The sequence below is a fragment of the Callospermophilus lateralis genome, chromosome 8, assembly GCF_048772815.1.
Source record: "Callospermophilus lateralis isolate mCalLat2 chromosome 8, mCalLat2.hap1, whole genome shotgun sequence".
Classification (NCBI taxonomy): domain Eukaryota; kingdom Metazoa; phylum Chordata; class Mammalia; order Rodentia; family Sciuridae; genus Callospermophilus; species Callospermophilus lateralis.
The window spans coordinates 1,640,816-1,660,583 of NC_135312.1; the positions used below are offsets into that span (position 1 = coordinate 1,640,816).

The window sequence follows — 19,768 nt, forward strand, 5'->3', positions numbered from 1 at the left end:
CACCGCTTGAGCCACATCCCTAGCCCTCCAATAGACTTTTTGATAGAAGAATCTGTTATGTGGGCTGGCTCAAGCGGCAGCACACTTGCCTGGCATGCATGGGGCACTGGGTTCGATTCTCAGCACCACATTAAAAAAGAATAAAATTAAGATGTTGTGTCCACCAAAAACTAAAAAATAAATATTAAAAAATTCTCTCTTTAAAAATAAAAGAATTTGTTATACTTCCTAATGAGTAAAACTTTTTAACGATTAGCAAATATCCTTTTTAAATATATTTTTAAAATATTTACTTTTTAGTTATAGGTGGATGCAATATCTTCTTCTTTTTTTAATATTTATGTCATGCTGAGGATCGAACCCAGTGCCTCATGCATACTAGGCGAGTGCTCTACCTTTGAGCCACAACCCCAACCCCTCCTTTTTTATCTTGAGCAACACTTTTTTGTTTTGAAGTTTAGTTTGATACTAATCTAACACATTAGCTTTCTTATATTTAGCATTTATTTTCAACCTATGTATTTATATTAATGTTTGTAAATAGTGTTATAATTGGGTCTTGTCTTTTCATCTGATAATTTCTGCTTTTTTCACACTTAAAATTGTTTTATTATTAAAAATAAGAATTTTATTATTTTAGCTCTTTTCTTGTTAAATTTACATAATTGTACATTTGTTTGATTTGTACCTTTTAACTGGAATTTCCAGCTTATTTATTTATTTTCTGGTACTGGGGATGGAACCCAAGGCCTCACATGATAGGCCTCTCGACACTGAGCGATCTCTAGTCCAGCAGTTCATTTAGGTTTAATGTTTATTGATAGTACTGAATTTAAGCTTTTCATCTTAGGATTTGATTTTTATTTATCCCATGTGCATTTTATTCTCTGTTCCTTTTTTCTTGAATCATTCTGGGTAAGTCACATTTTTTTTTTTTTTAATATCCCACTTTACCTCTTCCATTGATATTTTAGCTATACTTCTTCTGGTACTGTTTCAGAGTTTGCCTTAGAGATTAAGGTCTGTATCTCTAAGTCTTCATGGCCTGTCTCGAATGCTGTTATACTTCATGGATAGTGTAAGAACCTTGTGACAATATTCTTCCACTTAGTAGCAGTCTTGGCCTTTGTACTTTTGATATCTTATGTTTTACTCTACCTATGCTACAAACTTAAAAATTAGTAGCTTTGGAGGAATTCAAAGTTATATGAAAATCACATATACAAGATAAAATACATAAGCTATGAAAAATAAAGACAATTATGCTTCTGTATGTACCCTGGAACATACCTATTCTGGCACTCTTTACTTCTTCAAGACTAAGGTTTTGTGCAGTGTCATTCTCTTCAGTCTGAAGAACTTTTTTTTTTTAAAGTAATTCTACTAGTGTAGAAGTATTAAGAAAAATTCTTTTAGATTTTGTATATCTGAAAATGTCTTTGTTTTGCCTTAATTTTTTTAATTTGCTACTACAGACTTCTGGATTGTTTGTTTCCTTCAGCACTTCACAGCTGCCCTTCCATCATCTCCAGGCCTCCACTGTTCCTGGAAGAAGTGAGCTGTAACTAGTGTAGTGGAGCCTTTGTGTACAATGTGTGTTTCCCCCCTGGTGGTTTTCATAGGTCAACCTTAATGTACCTCATATAACCCAACTGGGGCTTGTTGAGAGTTTTGAATATGCATATTGATTTCCTTGAATCATTTTGGAAAGTGCCTTCCATATTTATTTTGCTCTCTCCTCTCCTTGTGAGATGTCAGATATATTTAGATTAGTCCATTTTATTTTGTAACATAGATCTTAGATTCTGCTGGGTGATATCTACTTTTTTTCTGTCTTTGAATCTCATTTTTGACATTTTATGTTTGATTGTCTTCAAGTTCATGTGTCCTTTCCTATGTTGCATCTAGTCGATTGGATTCTTCAGTTTTGAGATGGATTTTTCATCTCTTACAATCTAACCCTGTCTATAGATTTTACACTTCTATTGAAATTCACCATATCTTAACACATATCTACCTTTTCATCTACATACTTTAGCATTTTTATCATTAAAAAAATTCTCTTCTGATAGTTCCAATATCTGGATCATCTCTTTGGCTGACTTTAATGACTTCTATTGATTTTATACTGTCTTGGTCATAGGACACATTTTCTTCATAGATAGATATATAGATAGATGAAATTATATAACTATATGAAACTATTATTTATATGTTGGATATTTTGTATAAAAGAACAGTAGAGAATGAAGTTAATATTCACTTCTTAAAAAGGACATTATACTCCTGTGAGGTCAGTAGAGTTGGGCATAAAATCAATCAGATCTGTGGTTGGGCTAGGTCTGGACTTCATTGCAATTTTAGTTTGATCCAGTTCACTACTGGTTTGAAATGTTTTGAAAGTGGAATTACAAATTCTTCTTCTATGGGGTCTGGAGAATTGCACAAATGTAGAATTTCTTGGAGTCTCCCAGCTCAGCTATCAACTTTATAGACCAGAGGAGAGCTCTGTTATAGACAAGTTGCCAGGTTTGGGGGTTTGCTGGAAAGTCCACTTGCCCTCCAGTCCCATCCAACCTTTGTACTTGGGTTTTGCCTCTACCAGAACACCTACATGGTTAGGTTCTCCAGTCCTTCTACCCCTGGAACTCAGTTCTGGAGTGCCTCGGGCTGACTTCTCGCAGCTCTCCATGTCTACTCCCAGCTTTGATGTCTGCCCCTAGTCACTTGGTAAAGACTTGTGGGGGAAGAGTTGGTGAATGTGTGCTCTGTAGCTGGGGCTTTTTAGAATTCCAATCTTTCTCACTAGCCCATGTTAATTAAAAGTTTAGCTGGTTTATTCTCCTCCCACCAGTGGGATATTCTTCCTATTCCTGCCCTCCACCAGGGATGAGAAAAGCCATGGTTTCTTCTTTTCTATGAATGGTTTGTAACTTTTTGGTACACTTAGCTGTATCCTCAGCTCTCAAATTCAGAGAAACTGATTTTGCAGTTTACTCATCTTGACTGATTAGGTTAGAGCAACAATCTCTTGTGGGTTTTGTATATCTTCACTAAAAATTCATCCAATGATTTCCCCATGAATTAAAAGTTTATAAAACTAAAACAGCCATGTTTCAGAACATTTTGTTCAGTATAGGATGAGGTGTGCTTAAAGAGTGAGGTACAAGGGAAGTCATGTTGCCTTGCAAGGGGATAAGACCTATGTCCTCCATCATGTGGCTGTGTGACCGAGGGTTATGGTCAATCTAACAGAGCCTCTTTCCAAAGTTGCTCTTGCCTTCTAGGCAGAAGGCATCTCAGGTAACCAGTCACTGAAAGTCATTCTAAAGTACCTGGAGCACTTGTAAGGTTCTCTGTAATGTTCATCTGCTTACTTGGATGGCATGAAGCTTAGTAAAAGTAACCAAGAAGCAGACAGGAAGTGGTATGTGATATTATGTTGTGGAGACATATCCAAATATTGACATGAATTTTTGGTAAGAACTTAGTATTTCTGCCAGGCATGGTGGTGTACGCCTGTAATCCCAATCAGAAGGATTGCAGGTACAAGACCAGCCTCAGCAACTTAGTGAGGGTCTGTCTCAGATACAAAATAAAAAAAACTAGGAATATGGCTCAGTGGTTAAGGAAATAAAAAAGAAAAAGAAATTATTATTTATTTATACATGTCTATCACATTGTAACAAGGGTCTACTCCATGTCATTTGCTCTCTGTAATTCAAGGGTACAGCCCCAGTATATAATTGGAACAAGGCTGTGGCAGAGAAAGGAGAGGAAAATGGAGAGTGTTGTTTCTTAATTTTCTACCCAACAGTGACACAAATTGTTTCCACTCACATGTCTCTGGCTAAAGCAAGTCACATGGCCATGTGAGTCAATGGGGAAGGAAGTATTCTTCCTTTAGAGAGAACTAACAAATATTTTTGAAAAATATTTCAGTCTACCTCAATCCACTCTTCTGATCACAAACACTTGCACCCCTCCCCCTTACACACAAAGAAATATTCATCACTTTACCACAGTGACAACCCAAAGTCCCGTCCAATGAGAGCCTGTGAACCAGGATTCAGGATCCTGTGATCATTTTTATGTCAGGGCCTGATGCGTAAGCCCATCTGCTGCTCCACATGTGGACAAGGACAGGGACAGGAAAGCCATGATAAACATCCCATTTAAAAAGGGAAGAACAGAGACCCAGCACCACTGGTCCCTAGCACCTTTGGATTCTCACTAAGTGGAAGTGGAGGGCCTGTTCTCCAGGTCTTGGAAAGTCCTTGGTCAGCCCCTGAAGCTGTCCCCTTGGGAATCTATTCCCAGCCCATCACTCTCCATGGGTTTTTGCTCCATTTTTTGGACTTCTTTTCCATTGCCCTTCTTGGTTTTGTGTAAAAGGACAATGTAGAATCTGCTTTCCTTGGGGAATGAGCCCGATTCCCAGACTGATTCTTGCCTTCCGAAGACTCGGGGTCCAAGTGTTGCTTTAAGCATCAAATAATCATAGAATATTTCAGCTTGGATTGGTGATTCTGTGGGAAGTACAGCTCTCAGAAACAGAATCAGTTCCTTCCACTTGACTTTGGTCAGCTCCATGTTCCTGAGACACATCCACAACTCATTTAGAGATGTGTCCTCTCTCCAGATTTCATTGCAGGAACCTTGAGTTATTGGGAGTTTGTGGGAAAGGCACAAACTTTTAATGCTTTCTATTCTTTTCTTTCCATAGATGTACAAATATAAGGATTCTGGGTGCTACCTTAATTGTTTCAGATGTGTTAGCAATAGGCTTCAGGGTCACTCACACCTTTGATTATTTGAGTGTTTTATTTATATATACATATTAGTGGTAGATGGACATGATACCTTTATTTAATTTATTTATTTTTGTGTGGTGATGAGGATTGGATTCAGTGCTTCACATACCAGACAAGCTCTCTACCACTGAGCCACAACCCCAGCCTGATTTGTGTGTTTTAATTTACAGACCTTTTAAAACTTATCTTTCACTGGGTGAAGATGAAAATCATTGACATATTCTAACTTTCTGGAATCTCATTATTACCTTTCATTCCTACTTATATACTGGTCACTTCTTTCCCAAGTTTGTCCTTCTTCATTGTCACATGCAGACAATAGCAATCCAAGCATGTGCTAGCATTTTGTTGGCCCAGCTCTGCCTAAAGCCACAAGCTCATTAGGGTTATTATCTGCCCTACAAATAATCACAGTGATTAGTTATCACATTTTATTGGATGCCATCTTTTAGCCTCCAATAGACATATTGCAGCCAGTGCCATGTTTTAGGATTTGATACAGCAGGCCATAAGTCACCAACTCATAAGATCTCATGATTATCTAGCGGTGGGAGTGGGAGGGCAGATCTGTCCCTGCTTTTTCTCTGGCACCCGTCTGTCAAATTGCGGCTTCACAGATGATTTCCACTACTCCTCCCAAATTCCATCTTTTTTGGGGGGCACAAGAGATTTAACTCAGGGTACTTGACCACTGAGCCACATATCAGCCCTATTTTTAGCTTTTGCTGAGGCTGGCTTTGAACTTACGATCCTCGTGCCTCTGCCTCCCAAGCAGTCAAATTCCATATTTATATAACTTTGTAATCTTAAAGGCTTTTCAAGGAAGTTGTTACTTTTTGATAATGTTACTAAATATTTCAGAATACTTGCCTTTCTGCCTTTTGTGTTTCAAACAATAAGGCTTTTAGAAGGAACAAACATTTTTATGTGTAGTTGATCTGTCTTTTTTACCATGTACTATTCTAGTCCTCTGTTTAGAACATAAAAATCATTTCCACAGCAACTAATTATACTGTAAGTCACAAATGTAGAATTACTACTGCTGGTAGGAAATTAGAGGCAACCACAATACAAATATTAAAAGCTCTTATTTCTGAAGGTCTCCCAAACACTAATAAGAGCTAATAAAATGCAGGGAAGACATACAAAATATCCAGTGTAGACATGAGCTCTTCAAGCTGTCTTTGTGCATGATCAGCCTGACATGAATCTGAATACAATTCTTTTCTGCCTTTGTCAAAAATACAATGCCTTTGTCAAAAAACAGTTGAGCATATTTGGTGAGTCTATTGCTGACTCCTCTTTTTTGTTCCATTGATCTATGTATCTATCTCTCTGCTGCACATTAAGTCTATCAGGAAGTGACTCCTCCCAGCTCATTTTTCGTCAAGATTGTTTTAGCTTTTCTAAGGTCTGTGCCTTTTCATACGCACTTTAGAATAAGCTTTTCTGTGTCTATGGACACCTTGCCTGAGTTTTAAATAAACTAATAAACCACATTACAAACCTACGGGTCAATTTAGGGAGAACTGACACATTCATATGTCAAATCTTCTATACCATGAACACATTATATCTCTTCTTTTTTTTAAAATTTTTTTAGTTATTGATGGACCTTTATTTTATTTATTTATTTATATGTGGTGCTGAGAAGTGAACCCAGTGCCTCACACGTGTGAGGCAAGCCCTCTACCACTGACTCACAACCCCAGCTCTACAATATATCTATTAATTTATCAGATGTTTGATTATTTCCATCAGTACTTGTCATTTGGGGCATAATATTTTCTTAACTGAACATTTAAGTATAGATAATCCTCTCCCACTGTGAATTGAAATGTTGAAGGTGATAAGGGAAGGTAATTTACCTAATCTACCAAACATCGCAGTTTAGGAACACAGCATACTGAAGAGAGCCAACTGTGCCGACCCTGTGACCACAGATGCTTGGGAGCTGCGACTTCATCTCACTGTGGGAAGGTAGAGAGAGGGTGGTACTGCACATATCACTAGCTGGGGAAGTGACTGAAATTGTATGCGTTTGGTTTTCACACATGGCACAGTGAAAATACCTAAAGCTGAACCACAGCAAGTTGGGGACTGTCCATGCCAAAGAGAATACTCTTTGGCATAACTGTAAATGGTATTGTGTTTTAAATTTCACTCTCTGCATGATCACTGTCATTTTATAGAAATGTGATTGATTTTTGTGTGTTGACTGTGACTTGTTGGATTCATTTGTTCTAGGAATTTAAAAAATATTTTTAGTATATTCCTTGTGATTTTCTAGACAATCACGTCATCTTCAAATAGAGAAGTTTTCTTCTTCCTTTACAATCTGTACATCATTTATTCCTTTCTCTTATCTTTTGCAGTATTAGAACTTCAATACGCAGTCTTAAAGCCTGGTGTGGTGGTGCACACCTGTAACCCCGGGTACTCGAGAGGCTGAGACAGGAACATTTCAAATTTAAGACCAGCCTGGGCAACTTAGTAAGACCCTGTCTCAAAAAATAAAAAGGGTTGAGGTTGCAGCTCAGTGGTAGAGCAGCCCTGGGTTCAATCCCCAGTACCACACATACAAAAATAAATCAATATTAATAAATTGTTCCTGCTCCCTGGGAAAACATTCTTCCTTTTCCCATTAAACATGCAGTTGCCTTTTTTAAAAAAAATATGATCTTTGTCAGGCTGACATTGTTTCCTTCTATTTCTAACTTGCTGAGAATTTTTATCATGGATGGATGTCAAATGTTTTGTCTGCCTCTGTTGATACTATCCTTTTATTTTTTACATGATGATACAATGGATTGCATTGATTAACGCTGCATTCATTCCAGGAATAAATTTCATTTGGACATTGTATAAATTTCACTTATATATCATTGGATTTGGTTTGTAACATTTTGTTGAGGACTTTGCATGTAAGTTCCTGAGTAACGTTAGTCTGTAGTTTTGTTCTACTTTTCAACTTTCTTTGTCTGGTTTGGCATCAGGATTAACACTAGCTTCACAAATGAATTGGGATCCTTCCTGTTCTGTTTTTTTGGATTAGGTTGTATCACTTAACTTACCTTTAGACATTGGATAAGATCCTCCCATGAAGTCATTTGGACTTGGGGTTTTCTTTTTAGGAACTTTCAGTTATAAATTCAATTTCTTTAATAATTACAGGAATATTAAGGTTATCAGTTTCATTTGAGTTAGGCTTTGGTAGTTTGTGGTTGTCAAGAAACTGGTTTTTTGAAAACAAATTTGCTTCCAATATTCCCTTATCACCTTCTGAGACAAGAGCTGTGGGACAGTGGGAGGAGCTGCACAGGGAAACACCAGGCAGAGAGGAGGCACAGTTAGGAACTTGAACCTCACTTAGGTAAGAGGGTCCTCTTTTAAGATTGAGAAAAGGGTAGAGATCTGTGAGACAACAGAAATGTTTGGAGTGGCTGACGAGACCAGGTCCCTCTCAGGTTGATGACCTTAATGTCACATGAACTCAATCATTCCCACTTTACGACTTTCCCCAGTGCCTGTGCTGCAAGATGGGGAGGTGGCATGGGCATCACCCAGGACTAGAAACCAGCAACCAGGGAGGAGAAGACAAAAGAACACTGAGTCCAAAGGGGGCAGTCATTGGGGCTGAGTGCCAAGGCGAGGGGGTCCATGCAGTTCTTCACCTGCTGTCTATCCCCAGGCCTGACTAGGTGTCCAGCACCATCAGCATACACAGTCGGGGTCCTTGGAGCTCAGCATGGTGCAGGGGAGAGACAAATAACACGACTGCAGCCCCACTGTGTGACAGGTACAGGGCGGGAGGTGTGGGGGGTAGGGCTGGATGGCTGAGCACAGGAGTAGGGCAGTGGGGACCAAGCATACGTCTGGGGTGCCCAGAGGTAGGGAGCTTAGGCCAGAGAGGACACAGCCAGGGCAGAAACCACTGGGTATGGAAGGAGAGAGTTGCAGAGGGTCCAGAGCAAGGCCAAGGAGGAAGGTGAAGGTCGGGACAGGAGAGGAAGCCCCTGAAGATGGCAGATGGCTGGACTTTGGTTGGAGCTTATGAGCTGCACTTGGCTCCTGATGGTTCTGTACTGCACAGAGTCATATCCATCATGTCCATCCAGGACCCCTCTTTTGGGCTTGGCAAATATTCCATTATTCCTTGGTTTTGCTGCTTTGCCCAATGTTCCAAACAAACACATTTCTACAACTATCCACACTTAAGTCCATCTTAGTGCACAGTAATTTTCTCACTCCCTACCACTTTCTCATAAAATATTTCCTGAATTTTATTATTCAAATTAAAGTCCTGTAGCGCTGGTATTTTTGGAAAATGCATAGGAAAGTATGAACTCTGCACTATCCACTAATTTATTTGAGAAAACTTCCATGAGCCCCCTGGCTTGGTAGAGCACATCAGGGAACCGAACTAGTACTCCGTGAATGACACGTGCGGACACAGAGCAGCAGAGCTGGGGAAGGTCAGGATGGTGCCAGGGAAGCCCCCAGTACATGTCTAAGGGCAGGCTTAGATAAGGCTAGGGAGAGCTTCCAGAGCCCAGGGGAAGGAAAGGCCCCAGTGAGACAGGTGGCTGTTATACTGGGGCCCAGCCAGGGAGGACCAGAAAGTAGGTGGCCATGGGGCCAGAAAGCAGCCAGTATACCTGTCCTGGACAATGGGAGATGGCCTTGCCTCTATGGAGCTCATATGCCTCCAGGAGGGCTGTGACAAAAAAGAGTGTGAGGAGGAAGCCCAGGGCCCTGTGTGGGGAGAGCCTTACTGGAACTGACCTCTCTAATGATCCTGAGGTAAGCAAATAACAGGAGATAAGGTGGGAGAGGTGGGAGGAGGGCCACAGTGGGGCAGCCTGAAGGAGAGGACCAAGGTGTGAAAGGGGGTATCTGAAGCTGCTCAGAGAAGGAACAGTGATGGCAGGCACAGCAGCTTCCAACAGCTAGCCCACTCTGCCCTCCTCTTCCTCATAGCAAAATCCTAACTTTGTGCAGATAGTGATGTACCTGGGCCAATAAAACCTGAGGCCAAGTGTCTCCAGTACTTTATGAGACAGACCAATTCAGGCATGGACAGCCACTGGAGCCCATCACTCCTGCCCACCTCACCCAGCCTTGACACTTGCTCTCCTTGGCCCCTGCCCCCAGCCCTGGGCTCCCCTTTCTTCCTGTGTGTATTTCCAACATTCCTATCACATTCTTCTCAGTGGTGAAGACCCATCAGTTCTTTCAGAATTAGGAAGCTCTCTTGGCACCCTGGCTATTTACATCTTTTCAAAATGATTAACTACTAGAGAAAAACTGAATTTCTTTCTTATGAAAATAGCCTTGGAATAACTTCACACTTTTAAACTCATGTTAGCATTTCTACAGATCTGATGATATTGTGGCTCAATATCTTACCACTGTGAAGCCAGGGTAGAAAACACATCATCTCTTTCAGATTCCTGGAATAACTTCAAAAGTTCTGGATCTCCAGATAAATGCGCAAGAATGCGCAATTCAATCTGTGAAAAGTCTGTGAGACAGAGCTCTGTGTCAAATGGGAATTCACCATTGATGCCCTGCTATTGCTCACCCAGCCACCCTCAGATTGCTTTCCCTATCCAGGGTTGAACTTAACATCCCCACCTCCAAGTGCTAGACTCCTCTGGTCATATGATCACCCAAGCGTCACCTCTGTGTCAGCTGTCTGAAGACACCCTTTGCCTTCTGGGAGGCCAGTAAGGCCTCCCTCCAGGACAGGAGTGTTTATTTGTTACTTCATTCAGTGCACACATCACAGTTAGTAAGAGCCTTCTATGCAGGCTGTGCTCTTGGGTTGCATTAATGAGCAAAATAGCCAAGTTCCCTACCCCATGGAGCTCACATTCTCAAGGGGGACAGTTTGAGTTACTTGGTATGTCAGAAGGGGAGAAATGAAATGGAAAACACAGACCAAGGTAAAACGATTCGGTCTGGGCATGAATGGTGTGTGTGTGTGCAGGCAAGTGCTAATGTGAACAGTCAGTTCCTCAATTTGTAGACACTTGTAGACCAAACCTCACCAAGAAAGGGACGCTGAGCGATATGTGAGGAGGTAAAGCGGGAGCCCAGAGGCATCTGGGAAGTAGAGGAATAACATATGACCAGCAGCCAATGTGGCTGCCTGGAGTGAGCAAGGGGTGGGAGCTGAGATGAGGACTGAGGAAGGCAGCAGGTTGAGTAGGCCATGCAGGGTGTGTGCCATCTAGATATGGCAAAGTGCAGGGACCCTAGAAACCAAAGACCTATTATTATTTACTGGGCACATATTTGCCTTAGGATTTAATTGAAGAAATTAATTCTGTAAGTATCTTTGAATTGTTCAATTTGTAAATATTAGAACTGCATGAAAACACAATGAGTGAGCTACAGTGGTACAGATTATCCTCCCTTGTTGCTAGCACATACCTGCTGCTAGAAAGGTGTGGCCCCTGGAGGAAACAAGCAGGGTTCTTGGGGAAATGGTGAAAGTCTCATCTTCTTTACCTAAATTGTCATTGCAAGAGCACATAGTAAGTTTGGTTGTGAGTGCACTTGAAGATATTCCTCAGTGTAGAGTTATTTTAATACCACCCAAAGTTAAGAGTTTAGATTCTTAATTCTTACAACTATTTTTTATTAATGTAATTTAAAAGAACATCATTACATAAAGCTAGTGAGTGTTGAAATTTCCTGATTTTTTTTTTCTAGAGGTTTTGACAAAGGGAAAAGCCAAATGTTGATGTCTGAACATTCTAGTAAAAGTGCTCGAGACTCTTGAGTTTTACTGTTAGATCTATGCAGGGCCATGCAGTTGTGATTTTCCCACTGGAGAAATATGAAAATGGCATAGGAGGCAGAGTGACTGGTGGCCACCTTCCATGGACTCTTTTTGAGTGTAAACATTTATGTTTAGAAAGGGCCATTTGTGGTGCTTCATTGTGTGCCCACAGCCCTGGGGGAAACACTGGCCCTGAAACAAAAGGTTGGGAATGGGCAACAATTGGAGCTTCCCTTGTCCAATTGGAGCTTCCCTTTCTCAGAAATGTAAACATCAGCATTACAGTAGAATTAACTCAAGAGAAAAAAAATTTATGTGTGCTTTTATAAATATTTCCAGTAATTTTCAGACTTTAATAAAAGCCAGTGCTACTGTATGTAAGTTCTTTTTTTCTTTATCAGGAAGTTGGTGGGAGAGAGATAGTAGGAGGGGAGTTATAATTACTATCTATTTTAACTTGTAAGCTGCTAAAAGGGAGGTCCCATATCACATCAGCTACTCCTTATTTTTTCAATGTATATTTAAATCCTGATCATGCAAACAAAGAAGAACTTCAGCAAAGCGGAGCAGTTAGTTATAGAAAAACAATTATAAAACACTTCTAAGTTTTAAATATGTTATCTAAGATTTTAGTAAGGCAGAAAGAAATATTACCTTTAAAATTCAGAGGCTTAGCAATTTGAATTGAGTGCTTGGAAATACCCTGGATATTCTGTTAATAATAACAGGAAAATAGCTTTAGCTAAAATATATATTCTTAAATTAATATATACCATTTAAGGGTATTTAAAATGCAATAATATTTTATTAAACATGAACAAAATAAGCAATGCCAATGTTTCCTGACTATTAACATTTACTACAGGGGCTGGGGATGTGGCTCATACGGTAGCGCGCTTGCCTGGCATGCGTGCGACCCGGGTTCAATCCTCAGCACCACATACAAACAAAGATGTTGTGTCCACCAAAAAATAAATAATAAAATTCTCTCTCTCTCTCTCTCTCTCTCTCTCTAAAAAAAAAAAATTTACTACATTAATATGAAACACAGTTTTGGGGGAGATGCTACTAAGTACAGTCAGTAAATCTGAGAATAGCTCTTACTGGCTGTGTGAAGCTTATTGTAATTACATGTAATACATGTGTAATAACTTTCACACAACCCAAATCATGAAATCTATATATTGTTCTTTTATTTAAAAGCATACTTTAAGATGAAAATTCTGGCTTCTGCCCCTAGTCTCCCCTCCCCTGTTGCCCTATGCGCTAGTTGGCTACCTCTATCTCAGCCCCTCTGTGGCTGGCAGTTGGTAAAGCTGCATCCCCTGTGAACCCCAGAGGGCCATTTGTCGAGCACCACTGCTCTGCTCCTTTACACCTGGGATAAAGAGCAGTAGCTTCTAGCCTGTACCCACTATTCTAATCATGAGAATTTCTGTTACAATCCTTCTGATCCTTGGCAGGACAGTAAATGACACCCACTTTGTCTAGACATGAAATCCTTTTGGTGCAACTTGGTCTTGACCCCCTGATTATATCTGATGAATTCTTCCATAGTGGGAACTGCTGAGCATCAAAGCCCTGCTGTCTTATAGGAATGCATTTTAATGTCCAAATGCTTCTTAGTAAGGGTGCAGTTAAAAGTGGTCTCAAGAAAATTTAGAAAATATGTTGGATCTTTAGCAACTTGGGAAATGCAAATCAAAATTACACTAAGATTTCATTTCACTTCAGTTAAAATAGTAATCATTAAGAATACAAATAATAATAGATGTTGGTGAGGATTTGGGAGACAAAGAAAACTTTTACACTATTGGTGAGATTGTAAATTAAACCATTATGAAAACAAGTGTAGAGGTGCTTCAAAAGACTAGGAATGGAACCACCATACAACCCAGTTAACCCACTCTTTATCGGATTTATCCGGAGAACCGAAATTAGCATAGTGATACATGCATACCATGTTTATAGCAGCACAATTCACAATAGTCAAGTTATGGAACCAGCCAATGTATTTATCCACAGATCAATGAATTAAGAAAAATCTAAAAATGCAGTTTTTATATTTAAAAACATAAAAATGCAGGTTTTTTTTTACAGTTTTTACTTGGCCATGAAGAAGAATGAAATTATGCCATTTGCAGGAAAATGGATTGAATTTAAGAGCATTATACTATATTAAGTGAAAGTAGAGCCAGAGTCAGAGAGTCAAGAGAAATATATTTTCTCTCATGTGGGAAAGCTAAAGAAAAAAAAGCAAAAAAACGGGGGCAGGGAGCTCATGAAATTAGAAGGAAGACCAGTAGAACAGAGGAAGGGAATCCTGGGAAAGGAGCAGGGGAAGAAAAGGGAAGGTACTGAGGGACAAAATTGATATTGATTTTTAGTTTTTTTTTAATGTTATATGTCACAGTGAATCCCATTATTATGTATAATGATAATGTCCCAATTAAAAATATGTTGAACAGAATGAAAAAGACAATACAAAATGTCAAAATTCATGGAATGTAATTGAAGCAGTACTTAGAGGGAAATTTCTAGCAATATACGTGTTGAAAAAGAATAAGGATCTCAAATAAAGATTCTACCCCTAGAAACTATGAAAAAAGAGTAAATTAAGGGGCTGGGGATGTGGCTTAAGCGGTAGCGCGCTCCCTGGCATGCGTGCGGCCCGGGTTCGATCCTCAGCACCACATACAAATAAAGATGTTGTGTCCGCCGAAAGCTAAAAAATAAATATTAAAAAAGAGTAAATTAATTCCAATATAAGTAAAATAAAAATAATAAAAGCTTAGATTAAAAATAGACATCAATAGAGAAAAATCAGTGAAACCCAGAACTGGTAAGAGAACAATAAAGCTTAAAAAACTCTAGTCAAACTATTCAAGGAAAACATAAGATTAAAAAAATGACCAATTTCATGAATGAAAGGGAGTTATCACTACAGATTCTACAGAGATTAAGGACACTAAAAAAATATCATGAGCCATGACATGCTCATACATTGGGAAACTCAGAGGAAGATGGATGATTCCTTATGTGAATGACCAAAATTAATTCAAAATTCAAAATCTGAATGAACTACATATATTATAGATATTGAATTAATAGTTAAAAAGCCTTCCTAAAAAGAAAATTCCAGGCCCAGATGAAAGATAAGTCTTAATTCTTATAATTTTATGTTGCTTCAATACCCATTTTGAATTTGTTTACCTTTCTCATATCAGAAGCAGAACTTGGTCAACCTCGACAGTTTCCAGTTCTCTGCCTCCTTTCAGTTGTTCAAGATGCTTGACCCAGGCATCTACCTTATACAACCATTTCATGGGAGCTGCTTCCCTAGGAGGCAGCTAGATGTTTAACTCACCCCAGTGACCCTTACCCTCTTATAGACTGTGAAGATAGGCCACAGTGACTACCTCTACTCCTAGCATGACTCCATAGAGCTTGTGCCTTCTTGCTCCAGACTCACCAATAAGAGATCTTTCCTTGGGGCATCTGCTTGGGTAATGCCCTGAACCCTAAAACAAAGGTTTCGACCTGCAAGTCTCTTTCAGTCTGTCTCTCCACTACTGCCAGTTGAACATTCCAAAATATATGAACAACTAAAAATGCCCTGAGCAATGAGAGGTTACTTCTATTATGGTGGAGTGAGGAACATGTTTATTCTAAAAAGTCAGTATTTACTCATTGATTACCAATGCTGGACATCAGAAAAAAAGAAAAACACCAACCAACATCACTCATAAACAATGACAGAACAAACCTCAATTAAATAGTAGCAAACTGAGTTCAACAACATAGAGAAAGAATTACATACCATGACCAAGTAGGAGTTATCTTGGGAATGCAAGATTGGCTTAAAATCCAGAAATAGCTAATGTAGTAAGTCATATTCACAAAATAAAAGATAAAAAAGATAAAAGATAAATTATCTCAATAGAATAGAAGGAACAACAAAATCCAACATTCAGTCATATGAAAATGTCTCTAGGAAAAGAAAGGAATTTTTTTGACCTAACAGCACCTGTGAGATTTACTCCCTATGAGTAACTTTGGCAGCTGACGCTGCTGTGCAAGGCAGGCCTGTCTCCCGTCTGTTAACATGCCACACCAGCATCAAGCCAGACTGTGGCTGATAGGGAGGCTCTGGGAAGCACTGTGCTGCAAGGATCACTAGAGGACAGGAGCCCAACTCCTGATGCCTTTCCCGGAACACACGACACGTTTGCCTTCATGAGAGCTGCTCCACAGTGAAAGAGAAATACATGTTTCCTGTTTGTCCAGAGAAAGTAGTAAAGTTTAAATTTATTGTTCTCAAGTGAGTTATGAAGGAAGACATTTAATAATTAAATGTCAACTTCTATGTTTTTATAATATAACAAATAAATGAAACCTCACAAAATATCTAATTTATGTAGTGCACTTTGCTATATTTGATGTGTGCTTTGAACATCTTAAGAGAAAATATGTTTTATTCTTTGGCCACATGGCAAAAATGTCATCCTGAGAAAGTTTTATTTTTACCTTCCACAACGGCTGACAGAAATCAACCCAATCTGTAGGCACCACAAGCCTCAAAAAGCACTTCTCTGTTATCCTCAATGTCCATTCTGTTCCTGGCGGCTTGCCGAGGTGCAAATGGCAGCTCTGGTATCCACTACAACAGAGCACTTCGGCCAGTGACCAGTGTCTTACTGTTGGCTGACAGGGTGTGGACATGCCATGCAAACCAGCAAATGCCATGCACCCCAACTCAAGACTAGAGCCACACAAAATCACTGAAGCAGAGAAAGTGTCTTCAGTCTGTGTCCCTCTATGAAGCGCCTCCAACATGTCTAGAGACCAGAGCTATTAAAATTAAATAATCCGCTCTTAAAAATAGAACCAGATTTTGTTGTGTGTGTCAAGAATACTACCAAAATTGTCTATCATGCTCAGAATTTTTTCAACAAAAATGCATTTTTATTTTTAACAGTTTTAGAGAATTGTTGTGAAGTCAGTTCAGAGTTCTGACTACCCCAAAGAGTTCCCTCATCCTTGCCACGTTACAGTGAACTAAACTTGGCACTTTTTCCAGATCCCATCATTTTTACAGGATGCCCTTTTCTGCTTAGGACCCATCCAGGACACCACATGACATTTGGTCATCACACCCCTCAGGTTCCTCCCAGCTGCGACAGCTTCTCAGACTTGCCTTGCTTTTTGAGGATTGGTCAGGCAAAGTATCCCTCGGTTTGGAGCTGTGTGATTTTTTTCTCATAGTGATGGTGGGATTATGGGTTATTTGGAGGAAGACCACAGAAGGAAGGTGCCATCTCATCATGTCACATCAAGTGAACACACTATTGACAAGACCTGTGGCCATTGACATTGACTTTGATCACCAGGATGAGGCAGTTCTCTAGGCCTCTCCAGCATAAAGTTGCTTTTTTATTTTCCCCTTTCCTACACTGTTCACTTGGCAAGCAGGTCACTAAGCAGGGCCCACGCTTAAGGTGTCACACAAAGCATTTTTTTTTTTTGTCTGATGAAAGACAAAGGGAAAGAAAGGTGTGTTTGCCACAATTAATGACAAACCAGTACTGATACATTATAATGAACAAAAGTGAGATTTCACTTAAGTCTCCTTTCTTTTTAACTAATGTCCTTTTTTCTTTCTTTCTTTCTTTCTTTTTTTTTTTTTTTGGTTCCAGGATCCCAGCGAGGCTGCCAAGCTGCATTGAATCATCACCTCTTCCAGGACTCCTTTTAGCTGTGGTACTTTATCAGACATCTTTTTTTTTTTTTTTTTTTCCACAAAGACCTTGACAGTTTTGAGGAGCACTGGGCAGGTATTTTGTATTTTTGTATTTTGTATAGTGTCCTCACTTGGTATTTGTCTGAGTTTCTCTCCTGATTACACTGGGGCTCCGGGACTGGGGAGGAAGAACCCAACAGTAAGATGCCTGCCATGCTCATCTCCTCACATCAAGGGCACACTGTCAACAGGGTCCATCACTTTGGATGTCAAACTCGATAGCTGGGCCAAGCTGGTTTCTGACAGGTTTCCCCTGTGTGAAGCTATTATTTCTCACTCTTTCCATACTGTTCTTTTTGGAAGGAAGACAGTAAGCATGGCCATACTACTAGAGTGAGGGGTTACATCCGTCGCCTTGAGGACAGAGTACCTACAGAAATTATTTGACATCCTTCTGCAAGAGAGATTTATTTATTCTTTCTTATTTGTTTATTCACTTGTTTATATCAATATGGACTCATGGATATTTATTTTATGCTTTGGATTATATCCCAATGCTACTTTGTTATTTAGATTGTTCATACTTTAGCCATCCAGATCTCTTTCAGTCAGCTCCTGTGTCCCTCTGGCCCAATCTATTTTTTACTTTAAACATTTTGTTACTTTCTGGTAGTACAAGACATCCCAGCCTCATCTAATATGTTTTCTGCCCAGTCCTAGAATCAGCCCTCTTCCCCTGGAGCCCTAGTCTCTTGATTAGAAACTGATGTTAGATGACAGGACCTAGTTGCTGGGTGCTGGGTATGCTTAACTGCTTCTAGATCCTCTCAACCAACAGAGAAAGGAAATACAGGTGTGGGCTGATCTATGTGTACTCACATATCTCTAAGTACTTCCATATGCAGCCATCCGTATCTACATGAAGTTCATTGACATGATTTCACACCAGTGTCTCCAATTCTAACCCATTGCCACACAGATCATTCTAACAGTGAGAAGCCTGGTTACCACCATCTACCATCCATCTATTTAGCTATTAATCCAGAGCACATGCAGAGTGTATCAGAATTGTTAATGTGTACCCCATGGAAAAAAATTTTGTCAACTAGTGTAAGTGACTATGTTCAGTTCTCCTACCTTTTGTTTTCATTTAAGGTCACTACCTCCCCTTCCCTGCCCCCCAATTTCCCTCAGTGAGGTTATTTCATTCATTTTTAAATTTTTAAAATTTGTTTTAATTAGTTATACATGACAGTAGAATGCATTTATGCACTTTGATATATCATGCATAGATGGGTATAATTTATCATTTTTCTGATGGTACATGTTATAGAATCACATTGGTCATGCAGTCACATATGTACCTAAGGCAATAATGTCTGTTTCTTTCATTCTACTGTCCTTCCTATCCCATATTCTCTCCCCTCCCCTCCCTTAACTCACCTCTACCTAATCTAAGGTAACTCTATTCTTCCCTAGTTCCCCCTCCTTATTGTGAATTAGCATCTGCATAAAACAGATGCTAATTCAAAGGCCAAGAAAACATTCAGCCTTCGGTTTTTTGGGACTGGCTTATTTCACTTAGCATGATATTCTCCAACTCCATCCATTTATCAGCAAATTCCATAATTTCATTTTTATTTAAAGCTGAATAATATTGAATATATATACCACATTTTCTTTATCCATTCATTTATTGAAGGACACTTAGGTTGGTTCCATTGTTTACCTATTGTGAATTGAGCTGCTATAAACATTGATGAGGCTGCATCACAGTAGTATGCTGATTTTAAGTCCTTTGGTTATAAACCAAAGAGTGGGATAGCTGGGTCAAATGGTGGATCCATTCCAAGTTTTCTGAGGAATCTCCATACTGCTTTCCATAGTGGTTACACCAATTTGCAATTCCACCAGCAATGTGTGAGTGTACCTTTTCCCCCACATCCTCGCCAACATTTATTGTTGCCTGTATTCTGGATGGTTGCCACTCTGCCTGGAGTGAGATGAAATCTTAGAGTAGTTTTTATTTTCATCTCTCTAATTGCTAGAGATATTGAACATTTTTTCACATTTTTGTTGATCAACTGTATTTCTTCTTCTGTGACCTGTCTGTTCAGTTCCTTAGCCCATTTATTGATTGGGTTATTTGGCTTTTTGGTGTTGAGTTTTTTTGTTTCATATTTTTGTAGTATATATTTATTTTTTGTTGTTAATTAAGTTTTTTTAATTTATATGTGGTGCCAAGAGTCAAACCCAGTGGCTTATGCATGCTAGACAAGCACTCTACCACTGAGCCACACTCCAGCCCCTTTTTCATACATTTTTATAGAGCTGTATTGACCTGTTACATGCTGCTTCCCATCTAGCAATTCCTCTAACCTCATAAACTGTTTTTTAAAATTGCATTAAGGTTCATGTTTTGTG

The 19,768-nt window shown here is 39.4% G+C and overlaps 1 protein-coding gene across 1 annotated transcript in view; it reads right to left on the reverse strand.

The window, feature by feature from the left end:
• The window catches only part of Poln (DNA polymerase nu), a 172,972-nt gene that overhangs the window by 53,672 nt on the left and 99,532 nt on the right, over nucleotides 1-19,768 (reverse strand). Inside the window, exons 16-18 of the mRNA XM_076863954.1 lie at nucleotides 12,259-12,316; nucleotides 11,253-11,330; nucleotides 10,224-10,338 (exon numbers count right to left, since the gene is read on the reverse strand). Of these exons, the coding sequence (XP_076720069.1) occupies nucleotides 10,224-10,338; nucleotides 11,253-11,330; nucleotides 12,259-12,316 (251 nt within the window). The remainder of the gene's footprint in view (nucleotides 1-10,223; nucleotides 10,339-11,252; nucleotides 11,331-12,258; nucleotides 12,317-19,768) is intronic.